The sequence below is a fragment of the Triturus cristatus genome, chromosome 5_1, assembly GCF_964204655.1.
Source record: "Triturus cristatus chromosome 5_1, aTriCri1.1, whole genome shotgun sequence".
Taxonomy (NCBI): Eukaryota; Metazoa; Chordata; class Amphibia; order Caudata; family Salamandridae; genus Triturus; species Triturus cristatus.
The window spans coordinates 631,422,917-631,446,743 of NC_140587.1; the positions used below are offsets into that span (position 1 = coordinate 631,422,917).

General features: G+C 43.8%; 1 protein-coding gene across 1 annotated transcript in view; it reads left to right on the top strand.

The window, feature by feature from the left end:
• Positions 1 to 23,827, top strand: part of NSMAF (neutral sphingomyelinase activation associated factor) — a 624,890-nt gene that overhangs the window by 106,382 nt on the left and 494,681 nt on the right. Inside the window, exons 3-5 of the mRNA XM_085605566.1 lie at positions 5,643 to 5,721; positions 17,691 to 17,758; positions 19,087 to 19,117. Coding sequence (XP_085461692.1) covers positions 5,643 to 5,721; positions 17,691 to 17,758; positions 19,087 to 19,117 — 178 coding nt within the window. The remainder of the gene's footprint in view (positions 1 to 5,642; positions 5,722 to 17,690; positions 17,759 to 19,086; positions 19,118 to 23,827) is intronic.

Here is a 23,827-nt window from a genome sequence, read left to right on the forward strand (position 1 = left end):
AAAAAGGCCTTGCAGTGGGCACTATTAAATGTTATTTGTATGTCCTTTCTACATTTATTGGACCAACCACCCTTGTTTAAATCACCTGTTGTGATGAGATTTAGTAAAGATTTGGCACAACATTCCCTCTCAAACTGTTTTTAATACCACAGTAGGACCTTAACTTGGTCTTGATGTTTCTCATGTGTACACTTTTTGAGCTGATGCATAGTTGCTGCGTCTCCAGACTTTGAAGACTATCATCCTCAATTACGTAAGCTCATTGCATGAGTAAATGCCAGACCTTTTCAGTGCCATTGCCTTTGTCCCCAGGCAAGTTGGTGCTGAGAATTGGGGCTGCACTCTTACCAAAATTTGTGACTCCCTTTCGCGTAATGCAATTCATCATCCTTCCTTCATTCTTTGCTCCCTCTCACCCTGTGAAGGAGGATGAGAGACTCCATCCGCTGGACCCCAAAGGGATTTAAGCTTTTAGATCGATCTTCTCAAGGAACACGATGTGGACAATCCGCTTTTGTGGCTTATTTTGGAGCACTGAAAGGGAAGGCTGTGCAGAAGAAAAGGCGGTCAAGGTAGATAGCCCTCTGCATCAAGACCTGCAATGCATTTCTCAAAAATCAACACCCCCACCCCCACCCCTCCGGAAGGTCTGAGAGTTCTTTCCACCGGGACAAAGGCTGCTACCTCTGTGTTGGTTCAAGAAATGCCTGTTCTTGACATCTGCCAGTCAGCGACATGCGTGTCAATGGATCTGTTCATGGCCTGGTCCAGCAGGAAGGACACTTTGCCTGCTCGGTCCTAGAGGACCTTTTGGTCTAAATCCACTCTACTCCACAGACTTTCCTCCTGAGGGGTACTGCTTTTGTATCTATTCCGAGGTGAGGAATCTGCAGTTAGAAGTATACAGCAGAAGAATGTTACTAAACTTTGGTAATGCTCTTTCTGGTGGACACTATTTAACTGCAAATTCCACACCACCCTCCCACCTCCCAGTTCTGTAGAGTGGCCTCTTTTTAACATCTAAAAAGTTGCAGATCAGCACACTAGTACCAACAATTGTTCACCCTTCCTGACTGAGGAAATGCAAATAAGAAACTCTGACTGAGGAAATGCAAATAAGAAACTGACATCCGCGCATAAGGGTGGCGCTTACATGCCACTTTGTTACTTCCATGGCTGAACAGAGCCAATGCGGTGTGTCTGAACACTCCCTGCAGGCACACGTGATCACTGCTGAAAAAAAGTTTTCCAGATCCAGTCTGGTGCCTAGAGTGAGGAATCCGCGGTTAGATACAGAATCCACCCGAAAGGGTGTTACCAAAGATAAGTAACTGTTCCTCTTGGTCGCAAAAAGCAGTCATACTTTGCAACTATACTATTTGCATCCAGAAACCTATTGTGCAAACCGACCAGTGTACTAACAGCTCGCAAAATAAGCAATCGTACGTCCCGCCTAATGAATATTCATTAAGCAGGCCGCAGTTTGTGACTCTCTACAGTTGCTCGCAATCACAGGGATTGGAGCCCACTGTTAGCTTATCAATAAAACTTGTCGTTTTTTAAGGGAAGATAATTGTTTTAAAGGAAACGGAGGGCTGCTATTCTTGTTTGAAATGTTTCAGTGACAGTGGTTCCCTGGACACTGTAACTCCCCCTGAAATGTGTGCCCCTTTTCTCAAAGGGGAAGGGCTCCAAAAGGGACCTCAGTGTGTTGTAAGGAGACCTCAGCTAGGCCTACCAGTGCAAGGGGTTCGCCCTTCTCTGCACAGAGTCCTCAGACAATTTAGAAGAAGTTGGCACAGAAACTGGAATAGAAAATACAAAGTTTAATAAACCTTCATGAAGTGGAACCACATTCACCCAGCACCCTGTGGTGCTGAATGAAGGTAGCACACAGAGTAGAAGAACCATGGGTCTTTTATACCCACACAGGGGCTGAAAAAGAGGGCGGTACAAGTATACATGAGAAGAGTTGCATACATAGATGGTCATACAGAAATGCACAGTCAACAGTAAAGGAGGAGCTAGCAGTTGCTGACTCTGGTAGAAACAACCTGATAGTTAGACTAAAAACAGATGTATGGACAGTTAGATTCTTCTGCGCAGGCGCAGAGTAGCAGAGTCCAAGTATAGCCAGTCCTTTAAACAGAGCACAAGGGAAAACAAAATGGCTGCCAGAAATACAAAATGGATTCCACAAAATGTACAGGATAGCCTCTAAATACCAGATGGATTCTGCTAACGCTAATTTAATCGCAGCCAATTTACGACAAGTGTACCAGCTCTGAGGGGACTTCCCAGGTGTCAGTGGAGTGTGACAATTGGAAGGGCAGGTTTGAAGCACACTGGGAAGGAGCCGACGGGCCCTCATAGCAGCTACGGTGGTGTCTGGGGTCCCGCACTGCAGGTTCTTTGTCATGGGCATTTCCCTGCTTGAGTTACATGTGCTCAGCTATTTATTTGTGACACTTTATTCGGCACATGAATAGCTATAAAAGGTACATAATACAAGAAAACGTACATAAAAGAAACACAAGAAGTAATCACCATTTTACATCAGCATTTAAAAGGATCGGCAATTGGAATCCACCATATGCACTAAGCAAGATAAATCTTCTTTCCCACTAGATTCCCCCAATAATCCCTAGCTGCCTCCCACAAACAGTCATAAAAGTATTAACCCACACCCAGAGGTATAAAAGAAGCTAATATCACACTTAACCATCCATTGATTTCCTGCATCTCGTCGCTGCTTATTCCCTACACTTCATGAACCTCAGACTTTTTTTTTTTTTACAGTTTTATATAGCGCGAACTTGACCCGAATCGGGTATCAGAGCGCCTTACATAGCACCAGTTACGTTACACACATTCATTTTTGTTAGGCACGGGAGATTAAGTGAATCACTGGATGTTCAGTGTCATTGCTGAGACTCGAACCCAGTTCTCCAGATTCGAGGTCGACGGCCCTAGCTGTTAGGCAAACTCCTCTTTAAATCGGCTTAATAAATAGAGGAAAATAAAATGTAAAAATATGACAAAAAAACAAAGTACATAAAAGTCTGCAGGGACAGGCCAGTGCCGACTCCGCAAGATACCACAAGTTAAGCTATTAATCAGTGCTTAAAACACATGATTCCTATAATTCACGTTTGGTTTATATTATGTTCTGCATTGTGGCAATCAAGCCACCGTGAATATATTTTTAATGCTTTTTAATGCTTTATCAAGCCTGACTCCATTTTTACATTGGCTTGTTATTCATTTCTGTGATTTTCTAGAAAGATTATAACTGTGTGTCTTTTTTGTTCATAATCAAAAGAGCAAACAATTGTAGAATTAAAATAAATGAAAGAGCATCGGACCACTTGTCGGTTTTTGCCACTAAGATTTCAAAACCACAATGAGATTGTTATAAAAGTCTAGCACAGAAAGTGAAGGGCAGAGAGGAATCTTCATGCCAGGCAGTGGAGGCTCATCCACCAAGGCGGAGGAGCGTCGCCCCACTTCCTTTAGCAGTGGAAAAAAAAGGAAAAGTAAATTGATAACTTGCATTATCATTTTATTTGTTCCTGCTGCGACGTCTCGGTGGGGCGGATCTGCTCTGCTCTCAAAGAAGGGGGAGGAGTGGTGAGCATTCGGGAAGGCCAAACATTCATGCGCACTTTGCATTTTCTCCATGCAAGCTGCATTACAGCCTGCATGGAGAACATGTCCAGGCCCCTATTCCCTGGCAGAGCGCTGGACCACGGCGCTCAGACCAATCACAATGCTGCAATGCAGCGTTGTGATTGGCTATGGGAGCCTGGTAGCTTGAGTGCTTCCTGTTTTCACAGAAAAAGCCAGGACAGGAATAGGACGGAGGAGAAGAGGCGGCGACCGGCCAGCTAGCTGTCCGCCAGGTAAGTGATTTAAAAAAAAAAAAAATTAACCTTATTTCCCCTCTCCCCGCCCACTGCTGTTGCTCCCTGGGAGCAGCCGCCACGGATGCCATGTGACTCTGGGTAGGTCGTGCATCATATCTCTGGTTCATATTGAAGGCTAGCAGAACAGGAGGCACTTGGCCTCCGTGTGCTGATTTCAGTTCAGCCAGCATGTGGCATGAGAATAGCAGTCCTTGCTAATTCTTTGAGCAAAGAACGTCCTTGTTCCGAAAAGGTATGCGGGTGTGTACCATCTCTGAAACTCGTCATAGGTTTTATTTTCTGCTTAGCTACAATTTTAGTATTCCTTTCCCACATTTATCCATGTGCCTTATTTGGAAGCAATGGAAAAGTGTGTTCAATGAGTCAGTGCCACCGAGAGTTTCTGGGATTGGGAGCAGCCAACATTACTAAGCATTCTCCCAACCTGTCAGTTGGCTGTATTACATTAGGTTTTTACTCGCATGCTGTTTAATATGTAGGGATATAATTTACAGCAGAGGAGGCAATGGGTTTCCCAAATCCACCTAACAGTTGTCGAGCCTGGTGCTTTTAGTTGTATGTGGCAAACTTTATAACTTGCGGCAGTTGGTCCACAGCGGAATGTGGATCTGAAAGCCTTGTCTGGTTCAAAATCTCACTATGGAATTGGTGGCAGATAGCAATGAGGTGGTATGTAGCGTGTCTATCATGGTATTTTTGATCACTTGTACCATGATTTTCAGGTTTGCCTGAATGATTCCTTACATCGGTAAGGCCAGAATTAATCGTGGTTGGCGAAGGGCGGGGTTTGTGCTTTTGTGCACAAGGGGGGGGGGGGGGGGGGGGGTTGTTTGTGTATTACGTTGATCGTGAAACTTTTGCTGTAGATGAAAAAAATATGGAAAACAAAGTAGCGTTGCTGTGTGCTTGCCCTCTGTGGCTCAGCGCATTCAGTTTAGTTATAGCACACGAATCCTACATTTGTAGAAACTATTTTGTCTCCTTGGCTTTTCTTTATTTCTTTTCTCCAACAAGTATTACATGTTTGCACTAACAAAGTAAACAACTCTACACCCAAACAATTACAACTATACATCGTAACACAAAAAGCCTTATAAATACACAATTACACCACTCTACAACTTTAAAATGGCACCCCTCTGCAAGTGCACAACTGCACATCAACTCTCTCGACGCAATTTGCTGGTTCACGGATTCTTCAGCTAGACAACGCCAACACTTCACATCAACATGAACAGTACAACTCTGCAACAGTGAATCTAAAACACTATTACTGCTCGGCTGCACACTAGAGACCCCACCGCAGATTTAACAATACACAACACAGTTACTTGGTACAACAGTAAAAGTAGCACTGCACAGTTACGACACAGCTGCAGTAGTACTCCGTTATAAGAGTATACCTGTAATAATGCAAAAGCAACACTAAAACTACGACCACAATCCTCCAATTACAACAAAATTAGTAAAACATTGAGATTACAGCAGCATTTCCATCCTAGCTTCAATAGTCCGTGATTTCCTAAACCCCACTGTTTCTCCCGAGCCAGATACATGCACACCACTCTATAATGCACACCACTCTATAATGCACACCACTCTATAATGCACTGTTGCTGCGGTTAAAAGATAACTCAGGGATGCATTCCTTTTAAATTAATGTTTTTAATGTTGATTGTATATAGTAAAAGGTTTTTCTTTCTTTACATTTTTCAGAAAAGTAAGGGGGTCGTTGAAAATCTGTTCAAAATCACTTATTTTTGAGCCAGAGGAAGTTTCTAGACCCATAATTAAGGTAAGGCGAGGTTGCCTTTGCAGATATATAGTGTGTTAATGCTTGTCCATCTTGAACTGTAAACTGCTTTTAATCCCAACTGATGCACACACCCTGCCAAGGAGCATCGTCCCACAACTCGTAGTGTAACAATCCGTTAATGATTATTTTTGTTTTACAAATAGGGCATTATGGGAGTTTGTTTAGGTATATTGGGATGGTGCTTTGGGCAGGTTCTGTTACGTGTTGGGCTTTGAGAAATGTCTATGTTTTCCTTTGTAAGACCTATTGAATTCTCGTTTCTCATATTTCAGTACAGTTGGTGCTGATATTGATCAATGTTTGGTTTTGCTAAGTAGCTGGACAAGTGCATCTCTGTGCTTTCTTACCACTGCTGTTCTTGTGTCTTTTTTTTAACCATGTATATTCAAAGGCTGCGTTCCCCACCATGGTCGTATTCCTTGTTCTGACTCCTGCATTCCCACAACATGTGGGTATCGTGTTCTAGCTTTTGCAGATCTAAAACTTATTGGCTTACTGTAAAACATGCAATTCAAGGAGGATGCGCATTGTGTCTTCAGAGGTGCATAGACCCATACCCTTGATTTGCCTTCAACGTCCTTGTGGCACTGAAGACCGTCTTGAGAGCATCTTTCTTTCTTTCTTAAAGCAATTTTTAAACTGCCACTCCAAGGGCTAGGAATTATGGATTTTCTAGTTACTTCAGTTTGATAAGATTGTGGCTTTGTTGGTGGAGCAGGCCCTTCTTATCCTTCATCACATTAATCTTTAGCAGGCAACCATGTGGTTTCAAAGGAAACCAGGACAAGGAAATCTGAGAGGACTTTGGCTTCTGGATACTCATCACTGCATTCAATGGTATGGGGGCGTTTAACTGCTAAACCCAAGGATATTGATAAAGATAGCCACTCAAAGTCCCTAACTTGATCAGCAGGAACACCCTTAGTGACAAACAGCTATTATTGAGGTCAATTTGTTTCCTGATATTTTTTGTTTTTAAGGCTTGCGGATTTACCCAGCCCCATTTTAACCTAAGTCCTTTGTTTTAATTATATTCAATAGGAGTTGCATAAAGTTTCCCATCCCCTAACCTTGGTTTTATATTAAAGTGTTCAATTAGGGGATTGTGGTGACTTGCACAATTTGAAGATATCCTAAAATCTAAGATCAAACTGCTGTAATCGCTAGTTATTAGTATATAATCAATTGTGCTTGATTTCCCTCCTCCCACAAAAGGCAGAAGTATCTTTTACACAGTCAAATAAGGGGAGTAAGTCATTTGAGATCACAATGTTACTTAAAACCTTCCAATAAACAGTATGTTTAAAATGGGTCATTGGCAGGCCCACCTTGTTTCCAACCCATATACACACGAGCACAGACTGAACAATGAATCCCCTACCAGTATGATACAACAGGTAACGTAGGGTGTTTGCCTTAATGATCGCCTCATTTAGCTTATCAACGACTTGTGTGTTACGCTGATCAAAAATGTTATGATCAAAATTCACAATCATAAAGTCCACAGTGCCCAATCCAGTGAATAACAACAATTGGTACCAGGGGGTGTAACGTAGGTGCTTAACTTACGCCTTACTACATTTGATAGAAATGAGCACAGCCAGTACACTCCTCTCCCTCCCCGAGGGTGCAGGAATTGCTGAGATACAGTACGAGCGATACCCATTTAAATGAAAGCCATTTTGTGAACAAGTCTTTTGAAGACAAATCAGGTCGAGGCAGAGGACACATCTGCGGGAGTGGCCAGACCCTCCGCAGTGGGGTCCATTTTGCTACCAACCATGGGGACGTTACTACTATTGGCTGAACAAGGCGCTACAATATTACCTAGTGATGCCTGCTATGGATCCTCTGCCTCCCCATCTGGAGAACGAGAAGCTGTCCTCAAGGGCGTCATGTCACAACAATCCGAGTGATCCAATAAGTCTTGCATACTAACTAGGGACAATGAACTCTGCCTTACGGCATTTTATTGTTCCTCCACATGGCCTATCTCACTATTTAGGGCACCCATTACTGTTTACAAGTAATTTGTGATAGGAGTGGTGTTGAGCGTAACTGCAGGAAGGACCTTCAAACACACAGAGCCTTCTTCCACTTGCCCATGATGGCTAAGGGCTAGGATGAGAACGAACACCCAAGTGAAATTACACTTTATATCTTCTCACCAGTTTAAGAATGTGTTAGGGGATTCTTACCACTAAAGTTCAGCCAGAGGCCAAGATTAAAGCAGGGTGGCCCAGCTCGGCCTCATTGAGTGCAAACGGGCCCGCCTTTGACCCAGGCTTTTCCCAGGTGCAGTTGGGCACACCAGCACGTCACGCGCTCTGGGAGTCCCTTGACGCTTTTCTAGCACCAGCAGTCAGGTCCCTCCTGTTCTTGACAGGGTGAATGCTGGGGATCAAGTCCTACCCCAGCAGGGCCTCTGTGGTAACAGCAGGACAGAGCTGGTAAGCATTGCGGGCCTCAGTGTATAGTATCCCGTGCTGCGGGAGTCCCTCGACGCTTTAATTTAATACCTTCTTTATTTGTTTGATTTATCCATGTTTCTGTATTTTTGAGCATTGTTTTGAGGTTCAAATTGGCGACATTGCTTAGGATGGATAACCCGGCTTCCAGTAGTAATTCAGCGTGGGGCCACAGAAGTCCGGAAGAAAATAACGCTGCTGTTGGGGATGCACGAGGGCTCCTGGTAGTATGCAGCTTCTAATCTATGACAAGTGTAAGAGAGCTGGCAATAGTGTTGGGCCATAGCTTTCGTGGGATGTATATTTCTCCCCTACATTTGTAGCAGCAGTTTGATTGATGACGGATTCTATTCACGTCGTCCTGGCCTTTCGAAAAAACATCATTCCCAACATGACAAGAGAGTGACAGACTACAAAGTCCTACCAGACTTGTAAAAGTGATCCTAATGTGCATTTTGCTTAGCTCCCTCAGCTGTGTCTGCTTTTGTGATGTTCACCAGTGGTGTTAGTGATCCTTCCCAGGTCATTGGGTACCTCCAAAAATATTTGTTGAATGGACTGATTCTTCCCTTGACCAAGGTACCTTTAAGAGATACCGGCTTGTTTCATGTGACTCATTGCCCTGTCCCTCTAGGCTTTTAGAAGTCATCCTAATACACATTTTGCTCAGCTGCCCCAGCCTCATCTGCCTTGCTATTTTTCACCCACTGGCGACTGACCCTTTTCAGGCCTATTTTGTCCCTTCGCTTAACTCTTGTGATGGTGTTCCACACCATTGACTCAACAGTGCAAGTGCCAGATGGGCCAGGCTGCATTAAGGACTTTGTGGCCACTTTCTTGCTGTTAAAGGCCATTTCAATGCAAGTGTTTACATTCCTCCTAATTAGCATTGCCAAAGGTAAAAAGCACAAACATAAAGCTCTATTTAGCAGCACCCCGCCTGTGATACAGCACGCCCCCCGCAGTCACTTGTAAATAAAATGTGAACACTCGTGTGCACCTTTTCAAGCGTGCGATGCAGCCTTCACAGTAGGTAGGGCCGCACAAAAAACATCCAGCTAACATGACATGGTATCCTAATTACATTTATGTAGCACTGTATACCCTTGATGGTATGGTTAAGTGCATTGTTGAATGGGCAGCATGCTAAACTTAGTAGGTGTGAAGAGTGTTGTATTGGAGACATTTATTTTGTGCATGTGTGACCAGAGTGATGCTCCTATTTTGTCTTAGTTTTCTGTGCCTAGGGGTGTAGTGGCAAGAACAGGAGTGAGAGATAGAACTTGTGCACTTCACGTTCATTTATTGTTGTTCTGCCTGATTCTCGAAATTACTACATGAAAATAGGGTCAATGTTGAAGTAATTTTGAGAAACCAGTGTAAGCATGTTCATCTTGTCACCCAACCTTTGCTTATTAATAGCACCTAATCGGTACAATAGGAAGTGAGTACTATTTCCAAAAGATTCCTGGAAAGGTTCTGAGGTGAACCTGCTGGGGGAAAAAATGGCAGAACTGTATTCCTGTAGATAGTACACAACTATGGAAGCAACCTGCATAAATGAGAGGTGGCTTCTAGTGCTGCGACGGTGCCCAATGTTGAACGTGGTGCTATAAAAATAGTGATGTAACTTCACCCGAAAGAGGTTCAGTAGGGTAGTTGAGACTTCTTTGTTGAGAGTAGTGAACTGCCCCAAAACAACGAACTAAGCATCAAAAAGACATTCTTTCACTACATGTGTGTTGTGCTTTAGAAATATCTATAAAAGAATAGCAAATTTATTCCAGTAAAATGGCTTTCCACCAGCTTTCTATGCCAATTAGTTTGAGTATCATAGATCACTCCAGGTGCATCCCCACCAATTGTCAGAACATTCAATGCTGCATTTCTAAATGGTCCTTTACACACCAGTGAAGTGTTTTATGTCTATTTGGAGAAGAGTACTTGGCAAGTGGCATCAGCAGAGTTGTGTGCACCTAGTTCACTAGTTCATATATTATAGAACACTTGAGAAAACCTAGGCAACTCTTGGGCCTATCACCATTGCACTACTCCCAACTGGTAGCTGCACTGTCAGTGCCACAGGACCAAACTATAACCTGATGGCTACACAAAAAGTATTTGAAGATTATTGGCAGTGAGGGAGAAGTGCACACAGCGATAAGCCAGAGAATCCCTCACTGACTGCACTCAACTCACTCTGCTTCCCACTGCTCCCCATGTGAGTTGCTTGTCGCTTTGTGCTCAAGGTTGCCCGTTGGGAACCCTAGTCCTAGGAAAAAGCATTTTCCGCAAAAAGTGGAGCCAGCAGTGTAAGTCTCCAGCTCCCACCATAACATGCCCTTCGAGAGGCCCAGGATACAAGCTCGCCTATCCCGCTCCCCAGCCCCCTCGAAGACTCAACTTTTGTACAATAGATGGAGCAGCCACTACATCCCTTATAGTAGGGTCATCTTTAGTGCTTGTGGCGTCCGGTGTTACAATCCTTTTTTTACACCCACCCCCGAGCTCCTTTTCCATGGATTCCCTCACTACCACACTCCAACAGTACCCCTCATCTCTCCATAGCCCCCTTTCACATACATTTAATTTATTCTATAGTACTATTCATACCAGTGTAGGATGTCAGAGCGCTTTGTATCACAAGCAGAGACAATTAATCATACATGTGTAAATCAGTCTATAGGAAATGTTACATAGGAGAATGGGGATTACAAGGTGTACGAATCACATATCATCTACACTAGTTGGCAGTATATTTTAAGAGTGTGCGTCTTTCCTCAGCCATTCAGCCCGGGACCCAAATCCTAGGACGTAGAAGAGGGGGGAACGGGTGCATCCCTGTGTCGTACCTCTTTTGTATCGAAAATGAGTCGGACAGACACCCATTAACACGTACTTGTGCACTAGGATTGGAGTATGGTGCTGGTTGGTACGCATAGAAATAATGAACAAAGTTAATCTTTTTTAGGACTTGGAACAAAGAGATCCACCCAATGGTGTTGAACGTCTTTTCAAAGTCCTGCAGCAAGAGTGCATAATGACCTATTAGTCAATGGCATCGAGCTATAAATGGGTGCAACCTTAGAAGGCAGTGGCAGGTACCTCTCCCTAGCATAAAGCTATTCTGGTCCCGGTTAATTAAGGAGATGATGACTTTAATCAACCTATTCACTAGGATCTTAGCATAGATCTTCGTTTCCATGTTGATAAGGGATATGACGTGGTATGAGGAGCACTTTTCCAGTTATGTTCTGAGTTTATGTAGGACTAGCACCATGGTTTCCTTCATGTCTTTAGGGAAGCATCCTTTCTGAAGCGCTTTTTGGAATAGTGAAAGAAGAAGATGATTGATTAAGGACTGATAATTTAAAACAAAATTCCAAATGTAAACCATTAGGACCAGGGTTTTTCCCCCCATTGCAAAGCAGTAGTTGCTTCTGAGATCTCCAGCAATGTTATGGACAAATCTTAGCCTTCCTTATCAGTTCTAAATAATGATTGTAAGGGGATGTCTGCAATTATGGGATTATTCAGTTCATCCTGGGGTGCGGTGCATTGGTCATAAATGCTTGGTAGTAAGCTGCAATTGCGTCTGCAATGTCTTGAGAGTGTGTTATTGTGTTATTGCCACTGTCTCTGCTGGTCAGAGCTGCATAGGGTGTGTTGTGCTGGTCGCTTAACTATGGAGTAATTTTCCTGATTTGTTGCCAAACTTGTATATACGGCTTTGGTAAACCAACCTTGGTTATCTAGTGGGTTCCACAGGTATGGTCCTCAACTCGGCTCTCAACAAATCCAGCTGTTGGAGAAGGTAGTGAGAGACCGGCTGTATTGCCTCTCGCTACAGCTACGATACCTCAGACTCAAGTGCCACAATACAGGCCTTGTGGTGTTGGCATTCTGCCCCAATCAGGGACATGACCCTTCCATGTATGAGAGCCTTAAAGGCCTACCATAGTGTAATCTTTGAGCCTACTCATGTGGTATTCATGAGAAAGTGTTCTTAAGTGTCAACCCACAGTGATGCAGCAAAGACATCAAACATGAGCCGAACTTCCAAAAAATAGCTAGATCTGCATTCAGGGATTCGAAGTTCCAATAGAAGAGTGCATCTGAGGTGCCCCAGGGAAGCGTGAATATGTTAAGGACCATGCAGCCAGTTCGTCTTGGCCGACTGATCACACTGTAGTCTTTCCGGGGGAATGGGGCTCCTCCCCATTCCGTGCACCTCCAACTAGTTCCAGGCCTCCTCAGGTGTTTCGAAGAAGTGTGCCTTGCCATTGTGGAGTACTTTTAGCCGGACCAGAAAAAACAACATGTATGTGAGCTGCATCACTTTTAGTTTTTATTTGGCTTCAGAGTATGACCTATGTTGTTTTTGGATGTTGAGCGTATAGTCTGGGAAAATCATGATTGGAATAGAGTTGATGGGAGGCACCCTGTTTTTTCTGGCCGCCTGAAATTCAGGAGACGGGACAAAGAATCGGCAGGGTGAGGTCTGGGGTTGGGATTGGGGTAGGGGGGGGGGGGTTGGAGACCAGACAGGAGGGGGACAGTCAGTGATCGGTGAACCCCTTCACCACGTAGCTCTGGTAGAGGACTCCGCCTGTATTCAAGGAAGGAGCCATGCGGTAATGAACTGCACTAGTTGAGGGCCCTACCTCCCCGCCGGTATTTCCACTACCTGGAGGTTATTTCTGCTGGATCAACATTCTGCGTCTTCTACTTGGTGTTCCAGTTCACCAGTAGTGTATAGGAGTTGCCTAACGTAGTTTCAGGGAGTTTTCATGGTGCCTCTGTTCCAGATAGCCTAGTTTCCTGTTCACTATTTCAGTTACATTACAGAAGTCTTGGTGCAGGAGGGCGAGGTTTATGCTGACGTCGCCAGTTCTGGTCTCCAGCAAGGAGCGAGGGTCCTTTATGGCCTAGAGGATCGTGTCAGTGGCCTCTCCCATTGTGCCTCCCCACTCCTCTGTCCTGGCGGTTGCCCACCAAAGTGTTGGGCTTAGTGTATTTATCCACCGTGGCTTGCCCCTCATTGGGGCTCGGTTGGTCGTTTCCCATGGCACGTCTCCACCTGGGGCTGAGTGTGGCCATGAGGAGTCTGGGAAGGAGTGTCTCAATAGAGCCACTGCTCGGTCGGTGAGGTACAACTCAATTAGCGAATACCGGCTCCCATCAGAGGCCAGGCCAGCGGCAGACACAGAAGCTATGGATGCCTGTGCCTAGCAAGGGGCAGTTTGGGCTAAGTTGCTCAGATCCTCATGAGGTGGATTCGGAGCTCTTACTGCGGGGACCTTGTGCTGTGGTCTTGGAAGAGGAAGCAGGGCTGGGGTCCCCGTGCAGTACTCTTCACCCCTGTTCCAGAGGCTGGTTGCAGGCCCCCACCACCGTACTCCACAGGAGAGGTAGCCTGGGGCTCAGGAGACCAGTCTCTCCATTCCATTCAAGGGCCTAGTACAGCGCTCTGCCTCCTAGCTGCCAGTTCAACCAGCCCACCCCTGCCTTTTCCCTCCAGCCTCTTCAGGTCTGCTTGCTAGTCGCCCGTCCACCTGACCTATACTCACATCATTGTTTGGTGAAGGGTGTGTTTCACTGCTCTGCCCCAGTGTGTGACCGCCATTTCAAAGTCTAATGTGCTGCAGTCGCTCTGCTCAAACTGCTGATTTGGGGCTTCCTGGCTGCTTATTTTGGTACCAAATTGGGTGTGTTTCTCTGCTGAGCTGTAGTGAAGGCCACTCGCCCATCTGCTGTGTTTGCAAGGCCAGATAATTATAGATGATGTCTGGAGCTAGATCTTGATATGTGCTATCTGCATTCTTGCGTGGCCAGGCCCCATTTCAAAGACGTTTTGTTTAAGTCACATTCCCAGTCTATCTTTGGCTCACTAATTTTGTACGAATAAAAATCATTTATGCTGGCAGATAACATACTTTGAGAGGCAGCCTAGCAGTCATTCAGAAAGACATACTTAATTGCAGACCTATACCCACCACAATCTGTGAATCAAAAGGGACATCTTCAAATGCAGGTCTATGCCCACTAAAATCTAGGCCATATTCATATGCCTAAAAATTGACTTCTTGCTATCCCCATCCTGAGCCATTTACTTAAGCACCATGTCCCACTTACCCAAACTCAAATCTAATTTCATGTACCAGATATCAGAATGTGGTGCCTCAAACCAAATGAAGTCTAACAAAAATATCTTATCCAGAAACTTCGCTCTGGACTTAAGCAATGCTAAATGTAAATCAAATGCCACCCTAGATAATCCAGCAATAGTCCAAGTCTTACACCAATATTCCGATCAGCCTACACATTACAAAGGAAACATTCTCAGTCTTATTATCACTAATCCAGACATCATCAATTTATTCACCTCTGTTCCTGTTTACTTGTGTTTTAGAATTGTCGGTGTCTTTTGATACATTTGATCCTGGAAGGTTGTCCGAAGCCCTAGAACACCACATGAGCTTCTGTGATTAGGTTCTGAGGTTATTATACTTATTTTGCAACAGAGGCACTAGGAGGAAAAAAATGGGAAATGCATCTCCGGGTGCTCTCAAATAACGTGCTGTGACCCTCATTGCTCTATCCTCTCCATGGCCTTATTCAACACGTATATTGGGCCATTGAGTCTGATCTTAGAGGATTTGGGTTACTCCATGCACAGATAAGTAGACAACACACACATCTGCCTTAAAACATTGAGTGGTGGGTGGCAGGGGGGCCAGGGGGCGGATGACTGGGTCTCAAGATGGGTGCAGAATCTCAAAGCTCCTGTTCCCAATTCTCTAACCACCTGAAGCCCTACATTGTTTTTCAGCCACCAAATTCATTGTTTACTGATGATAAAGTGGCATGCCTGTGAGTGCGTTAAAAATTCTTCCATCATTGGTGGGCACATTACCTGCAACCTTTCTGCTTTCCCCTCTGGAGAGGCGACCTGGGGCTCAGTAGAAAATCTCTCTGTTCGAGTGCACACTAGAGACACTTTGGAGACCTCGGAGACACTGAACTCAAACTTCTAGAGACACAGCCTGGTACGCAGCCCGGGACCATAGAACTTTCCTCCTAATAAGGACTTGACCTAGCTGTGACCACACATATGTGCACTCGGCCGAGACTTCAATATCCACGCCTTGAGGAAGTCACAAGCCTGTGCTCCACAAAGGGCCGAAACACGTGTTGGCTGCATTTCCGTTTGTTGTGCTACTCCGGATTACCTGATTACCTTGAAACAATAATCACAAATAAATAATTTCAATACTAGGAAAAATTAAAAAAAATGTATTACCTTCTGTAACAGCTACTCATTCTGGTAGAGGATTTACTACTATATTCAGTCACCAGCTCTGCCCTTCACCCTAAAGTAAGCTCCTTATATCACTGGGTAAGGGGTTTCCCATTTTGGACATGTAATACCAACAAAATAACCCATTGAATTAGGATGGACACCACCAGGACCCATAACTCCTTTTTCTGCATTACTCTTCATCACTCAGCACACTGGATCCATTCCTACTCCAGGTCCTTTAGTCCGGCATAATAAACCAGTACTCCAGGAACAGGGCGAAGCAGCCTAGAGTGCAAGATTTGGCAAATTTCAACGGCTTTGGCCTAACTATTATGCAAATTGTGCCTCTGCTTTATAGCAATGAGGTTTGAGGTCTGGGCTTGATAAACTCCCTGGCCTCATAAGGCAGCTTGAGAATGCTCCAGGTTACTCTAGGCCATTTACCTACCCATGCCAGGTTTGCCGTTAGTGATTTCAACATATTGAAGGAGGCTTGCAATGGGGTGATAGGTATGTTAAGAAAGCGATATGAAAATCTAGGGGCAACCAGCTCCTGTATGATTTGTTCCACCCTGACCAGGGAGAGCAGAAGTCACATCCAGCAATCCGTGCAGTCCTCTCCTCTATTTCCACGTCCTAGTTCTCCCATAATGCAACATAAGCATCCTTGCGCAGCCTGTGCCCAGGAAGCACCCATACTCCTCCGTCCATTGCAGAAGAAATGACATTCTAAATCGGGTCATTCTTCTAGTCAGTGGAAAATTGAAAGACTTGCTCCAGCTGATTTTGAGGCCTTCTAGTCCATCAGCCGACCAACCGGCTCAGAAAACCAAGGACCACACTAAGGGACCAACCTAACTGAGACCCAACACCAGCAGCAGAAGGGCCAAGACCAAACCCCACGACAGCCAATGATCTCGTGCACGATTGAGGAAAGATTGGCTTCAGGTTCACTTCCGTATGATAAAATGTAATCTGCATATAACAGTATAATTATATTTCCCCCTGCAAATTTGATGCCACTTTTCAAGTGATGTTCCTGCTGCGCACACTAAAGCAGCGCTCCTGTCTGTGCGTACTGCAGCAGGGATAGCAGGCATACACCTGGCAGGTACCCCTGTTTCTGTGAACTTGGGGGGGATAATACCCCTTTCATGCTGATCCTAGTAACGGGGCCCGAATAATGTATGGCTGGAACATTAGCAGGCCTCCCATTCTTACTACGGCTTGTGCGCACCCCCGTGAAAGGGAGACAAGCTTTTCGAAGTAGACCTCTTCTTCACACTCTTGCGCATAGTCCGGTTTGTGACCCAGCGATGCGTTCTTGCAATCATTTTGTAGAATCTGTAGTGCTGAAGTCAGATATTCTGGCCAGTCTGTTACCTGCTCGCGTGGTGGGCTTGGACCTTTCTGGATATAAAGGGCTCTTCTGCAATCAATTTTCCAGGTTGAAGGCTTTTCCTTAAGAGGCACCCTTAGTTCAAATCTGTTGAGGTTTACTCACATTCTCACTGCTTGTTCCATTGCTGATCTCCATAGCTTCTCATTGTATTTCCTCCATGTTGTGGCTGACCTGATGATACACCTTTTTGTGGAGTATGGGGGCAGATTTCCTATGTCCTGACTATGAAGTAAGGGTGTGTATGTCAGTGTGCCTGGGCGTGGCTGCAAGTGCGTGCTCAGTTCGTGCATCCAGTGAAATCCCTCAACCCACAGCTCTCAAATTCGAGTCCATACACATAAAACAAGCTAGTCCCGCTTTGCCACTTCTTGTGGTTGTATTTGGATGAAACTGCTACAGCATGAACCTTTCAAATGTAGATGTGTCTTGTTCTTCATGGTCACTTTCGTTTAAAACGCGTAACACAATTTCGAGGCTGTGTTAAACAGTATTTGAGTCATGTAAAACGAATGTGTTATATCCTACTTAATTGATTATCATTTTAGTCCAGCCCTGCTGCCACTAGCTGCTCAGCCAGAGCGTGAGATGGTCATAGAATGTTGGTGTGCCTGTGATGCATGGAATGCCTGGGTGTCTGAGTGGATGAGTGTTGGCAGTTGAAGATGGGCTAAAATGATAATCAATTAAGTAGGATATAACAGAATGTGTAGCTTATACTTGTATATTTGAATGAAGCAATCCGTGTGGTAAGAATATTTATTTCTCTTTGTTTCAGATCCCCCTGAGGGACTGTGTAACAATAGATGTGAAGGAAGACAAAAAACCTCGCAACACCCTTACACAGTATGGTTATTTATTTATTTTACTTTTGTGTAGTTTACAAAAACGAAGAGTGGCAGACGAGAACTCTCATGTTGTGTGTGTCAGGCAAAAAAATACTGCATCTCTATATTTTCATTAAAATTAGATGGAGCTGTTTTGCCGTTGTTGCTCCTGCAGTGTCTGAGATTACTATATAGAAGAATAGTATATGAGCGGACACGTATGCGAGTCGGTGGTAAGCTTCTAAGGGTGGTCTGTGCACTGTGTTTATTGTGTAGATACAACATGTTTGTGGAAAAACAAAATAAACATTTTTTTCAGAGTAAGATAAGCCTAGGACTGCGTGTTCTTCGGTGCACACATTAAATACTGTCGAGTGGCAAAAAGGGAAGGTTTGGTAATTTGCACGTTGTAGAAGTTCCTTCCAAAGGACTCAATCTTCTGGACGAAATTATATGGAGAGGTACAGAAAGCTTCAATTTATTCCAGAAATTATGCCCTGGAAAAATGGAAATTGCGTGAACATTACACCTTGTTGGAGGTGGTGATGGAGGCCAGTGAGGCTGCTCCCACTCACCCAGTCAGCATGGTGAACAATGTCCAGACTACCACAAAGAACAATTAGGAACGTGCCTCCCACCCTTCTCTCCTGCTGCCACACTGGCTGGCATTATACGGACTACTCCAAATTTTGAGGAGCATCTGCATGCCTGCTTACTGACTGTCTTAGCACAAGACCTGTCACCTCCACATGTTACACAGCGCGCAATACACATCTGCAATTTAGATTAAAATTAAAATATCCTCCTGTCTCTTTTCCTAAAGGCATACTACTGTGCAGTGTTTTCCATTGTATAATTCAAAGCTCTATCAGTCAATTGCAACGCTGTACTCAGTGGCAGTGGTGTGTATATGTGCCTTTCGAACTAATCACCCAAGCTCTCGTTCTGAGTGGCCTCTTTATACTGATTTGGATGGAAACGTGTTTCGACCCAAATCGGCATTACAAGTATTGCAGAAATTTTGCATGTGATATTACCGCATGTGTAATATTCACAGGCGTTTAAGGTGCCGAGTTTAGCAGGCAAGACCAGGAGGAATTAGCCGTCAGAAATTGGTTCAGAATTGCAGAATGACATGCAGAAATCAGTGCAAAAACACAGTTTCCTATATCCTTCTCTATTCTAATGAGGATTACACTTAATTCCGTGCTAATTTTGCATGTCTGTATCAGTAAATTTATGTGGGAAATTAGCAATATTTATTTACCACATTTTTTTAGTTGGTGGGTTTCAGTATAATGAGTCATACACTTTTTAATTAACTTTTTCTCATGTTCTTGTTTTTAGGTTTGGTTTGTTTTCTGTCACATTTACCCAGGTAAAAAAGACTTTCCTTCCATAATTAATTGATATATTGATACAAAACCAGTAATTTATTTATCAGTTTTGCATACTTTCATAGAAAATACTGCAAGGTGCAAGGACGATATTGCAAACAAATTGGATTTTCTTTTCTTTGCTTTCTTCTCCAAATAATTGCTGGCTAAGTTACACCTATAGATTTTCAATACAAGCACATTTCTGAATATGATGCATGCAGTAGGATTAACTGTTCTCAATGATTTCGGACTCCTTTTAATGGTCATTGAGTGGATCCTGTTGTAACATAAGGATGGTGAAACCAGAATTAGTATGCAGTTCCTATGATGTGGCAGGTAATGGTAAGAAAACAGAGAAGGAAATCCTCCTTTTGGAAAGGAGACCCTCACACACCCAACAAGTGTCTTGCTTCATCATCGGGTCTAGCTCCTTGGGTCGGCGGTGCAATACCCGATCAGGCGCCCGGGAAGGGGCCTTCTTAGCGGAGATCTTTATTCCCAATGCCGTTGGGTGTAATGTGTGTGAGGGCCCTAATGGGAAGGTAACTAGTGTAGGTGACAGTGATGTGTGGGGTATGTGAAAGATAAAACAGGGGATAGTGATCCACTCAGAACAATTTTAATGAGTTGTGGTCACTTCCATAGTGAAACGCACATTCTCACTCTAAGATTTCTGAGGGTATGTGCTACGACGGTCAACATGTTTCTTGCCTGTTATCTATTGAATGGCAATTCTTCAGGACCAGAGTAAATACTACCTGCACTTTTTTTGGTGGTGTTCAGGACCTCTTGGAGGTGTCAGTGTTGACCACACGTACAGCACCCTAAAAAATGTGTGGTACCAGTTGATCTACACCAAAACCCTAATTGGGTGAGTGGTGAGTGGCATCGAGTACCGGTAGAGGTAAGCACTATAATATAGTGTCAGTTCTGAAGTGTGGAACTATCAGTATTCCTACCCCCTCTCTCCACCGGACCGAGCTGCACATAAGGATGCACATTACAGACCTAACAACCCAATCTGTAGGATCGGTTGATGATGTTACGTTGCTTACTGTTGCTTGTTGTGCTATTGAAGAACATAATTCATCAAAACCTACTCCCACTTTATAAATCCAAAAGAAAATTGTTATCGCTGGAATTGCAACATGTGTTAAATATGGTGTGATTGGAATCCAATTATTACGCTAGAAAATTAAATTGCTTTGTTGGTAGAGCAAATGTTGACACTTTAATAGGTAACGCCTCATTTTCATATAGAAGTACGGAAACAAGTTAAAGCGATGATTTAAACTAATTTTTCACTTACGTTCAAAAATGTAACTCAGTGGTGAAAGTAGATTTTTGATAATCTTGTGGATAAGTAACTTTAGGAAAGTGTAATTTATGCTACATGAGAGTAAACAGGTTTAGAACTGTTTCACTTTTCAGCTCTTGTCCAGAGACTGAATACACATCCTTGGCTGATTTGCTAATGATCCTCCTCTCGTAATACAATGTGATGGCCTCAGGCACCAGGAAGGCTTGGCTGGGGTTGGAAACAGGTTACTTACAAGGATTAGTCGCTCCTGGAGGGGGACAGGACCAAGTGACAGGGCTGCTTTACCGGTTCTTCCTTTGACTTGAAAATGTCAAATCGAGCTATCAAGAACTGGCTTCATTGATTCCCAGAGTCACCCTAGATTTTTTGCCTCGGTCCCCAGCGAGAGGGAAAACCAGTTCAAGCCCTAGCAGAGAGGAGACCACCTCCTGTCAGTAAGAGCGTGGCCAGGGGAAGGCCACAAGCTCATTTATATGTGGGATGGCTGGGGATCGGTCTTTTGGAAAGATTACAGTAAACCAAAAGAGGAGGTGCTAAACAAAAGGTGAGTATTCTACAATCCCTAACTTGCACTCAGGATAAAGCTGGCATCTCACTTCCACTTCCTTAGAACATTCATGGACCAGACAAGAAAATATCTGGAAGAAAGAAGACTACCAGAGAGTGGAGGCACCAAGACTCCTGCTGAGACCCAGGGATTGGAACTGCTCCCCATGAGTCAAGTGCCTGACTTCCTGTTGCTAACTACAGGGATATAAAAAGCCATCGGAGTACATGAAGGTGTAGCTGTCTGCTGTAGACTGTACTCTGTAGGAGCCCCGGCTGGAGAGAGACCTGGTTTCTAGATGCCTGCTTGATGAACTGAGGGCTGCAGAAGTGATCAGGAGCAACTTATTCATCAGCTGAAACCTCCAAATGACTGGATCAATGTGCTGAGGCTTCCCAGTTGAGGGCACCTCAATACGCACGAAAACTAGGTTTGTTCCTCTGAGAGCTTTTTGTCGTGCTAACCACTTGTTCAGTGTGACCTTGTGGTAAAAATGAATGGGCCCTTGGAGCCTTTCCTAGCTCCAGCTTTTGCCCTTGTCCTCTTGTAGGTTTTGAGAACCAAAAATAGAATGATTAAGTCAAAGATAAAACCTTTATACCAGGACGAGGGCGAAAATTGATCCCAGCAATGAAGCAAACTTTGCGACTGTGAAATCCAGTTCACCCACTCTGAGCTTTTTGCACCAAAGACAAAAGCTTCTGCATGAGCTCAGTGTCATAATATTTTACTTTGAGGCTTCAGCTTCTTGCCTTACTCTGCTGGAGGGCTTGGAGCTCCAGGAAAAAGGTAACGCTGTAAAGTAAAAACACTGACCAGTGTGACCTCCTGGATTACCTGAGCACCCTCTCCATCGTGGCAAGCCTGAAATCACACCTGGTTCCTGGTCAAGCACAAGCTGGGCAATTAAATTGGTGCTTTGTTTTTATAATTATTGTATTTCCTGACATATTAAACTTGAAAGAGGGCGAACTGGGTCCTGCAGGTGTTGGAGGGAAATAGCCTTTACCACATAGTCCCTTTACCAAGCATCCTTTATCACAGATGCCTTCACAAGGGGGGGGAAGGGGTGGGTGGGTGTGTTTGTGTGTGTGTGTCTGTCTGTCTGTCTGTCTGTCTCCAAAATAATATTTCAGAGACAGCATTTCTGTGTGTGTGTGTCAGTCAAGACTGCTCCAAAATAATATTTCAGAGACAGCATTTCCGTGGTACGGCAAATTTAGTCAAAAATGTGAATATCGCAGACCAACATCTACGCATTTCGGCTTAACAAGCCTTGTTCACCACTAGTGCATCTGATATGGCCTTTTTAACTGAAGCGTTTATCGCTTTTACAAGGCTGTTGTCCCATGGGATATATTCCATTTCCCTGCCTACTTCTGAATGTATGAGGAGTTGCCTCATGAATGCTGTTCACCCTACTTTTTTTTTTTTTCTTTCTTTTTTTAGCACATAATGCGTCCTGTCAAAAATTGATGTGAGGATGCATTTTGCGTTAAAATATAGAGCTTAGTGGCAGATTTGCATTTTGTTTAGTTACATGTAATTTCATGTAATTATGCTGAAATTTTGTGGCATTAACGGGAAAGCAAATTAATCAAATTTCTCACACCCCTAAACAACAGCTACTTGCTCTGCCCTATGCATTATTCCCATGGGGCATGATAATTGTTCATTACAAGTGCCACATTTTCAGTAAATATTTACTATGAATGGCGTGTAATTACATAGTGTGGCATAATAGCTTAATTTGGGGAATTTTACGTAGGAAGAGTAAGGCGAAATTAAGCGAACTACGTCGGTGCAAGGTAAATTTTTCCAAGCCTAATAAGTGGTTGATGTGTGCCAGATGGGCACAGAGTTGAACAGAATTGATGATAGAAACAATACATGATGTAGCCAAGTTAAATACCCTGGTTTAAGGAAATGTGACTTTTCAGTGAGAAATTCCTTTTTTTGCAGTTACTTTTTACCTGTTCAATGTTTGGGACTTTGTAATATGCTCGAAAGGTCTGCAGTCTTGATAGCAGCAGTACAATACATAAGTGTGAGGATTGCTAGGGAGTTGTCTACCACTCTATTCGGCGGCTCTGTGACATTGAGAAGCATGGATTTTTGTGTAGGGTAGATGTTGGCAGTTCAGGTCATTCTGTAGCATGGAGGCGTGAATGCTTCCAGCTTTGTGCTGGACTGCTGCTAATGAGCACCAATAGTGGGCACACCGACATCATAAAGTGCAATGAATCGTGCTTTTTGGAATTAGAAATTCAAGACTCTTATCATGCACTTTTATAAATACATAGTCGCGAGACATTTTTATAGTTATGTCACTCAATAAAGTGGTTTCATGTGTGCATTGTAATGCTACACAATTCCTGTATCCTGCTTACTTTGGAGATTCCCGAATGGTGGAGTAAACATATTACAGCTTTTAAGGTGATGATCTGATAAAATGGCTTGTCTACTTTTTTTGCTGCATTATTGACCCTATCACCAGGAAATATGTCTTTTTGTATGGCCGTTAACAGAGAAGGAATTTCTACCCTGCAAACCTTTAGTAATTTAATGCAGGTCTCAGACACGTTTCGTTCGTGTGACCAAATGTTCCTTAGAGATACATAACTGTTGTGGAACCTTTCTACTTTCTGTTTAATCACTTGTAAACAAATTGTGATTTACGCTCGTTAGGATTTATCATTGATTAAAAAGGTTGAGTCAAGAGTTTGGCCCACATTTGCAAGCCCCACTGTAGGTCCAATCCCCAAATGTGAGTAATCCTGATCCAAATGAACATGGAGAGTTACAAACATGGCATTTCGTATAAGGATCCACAGTAGAAGT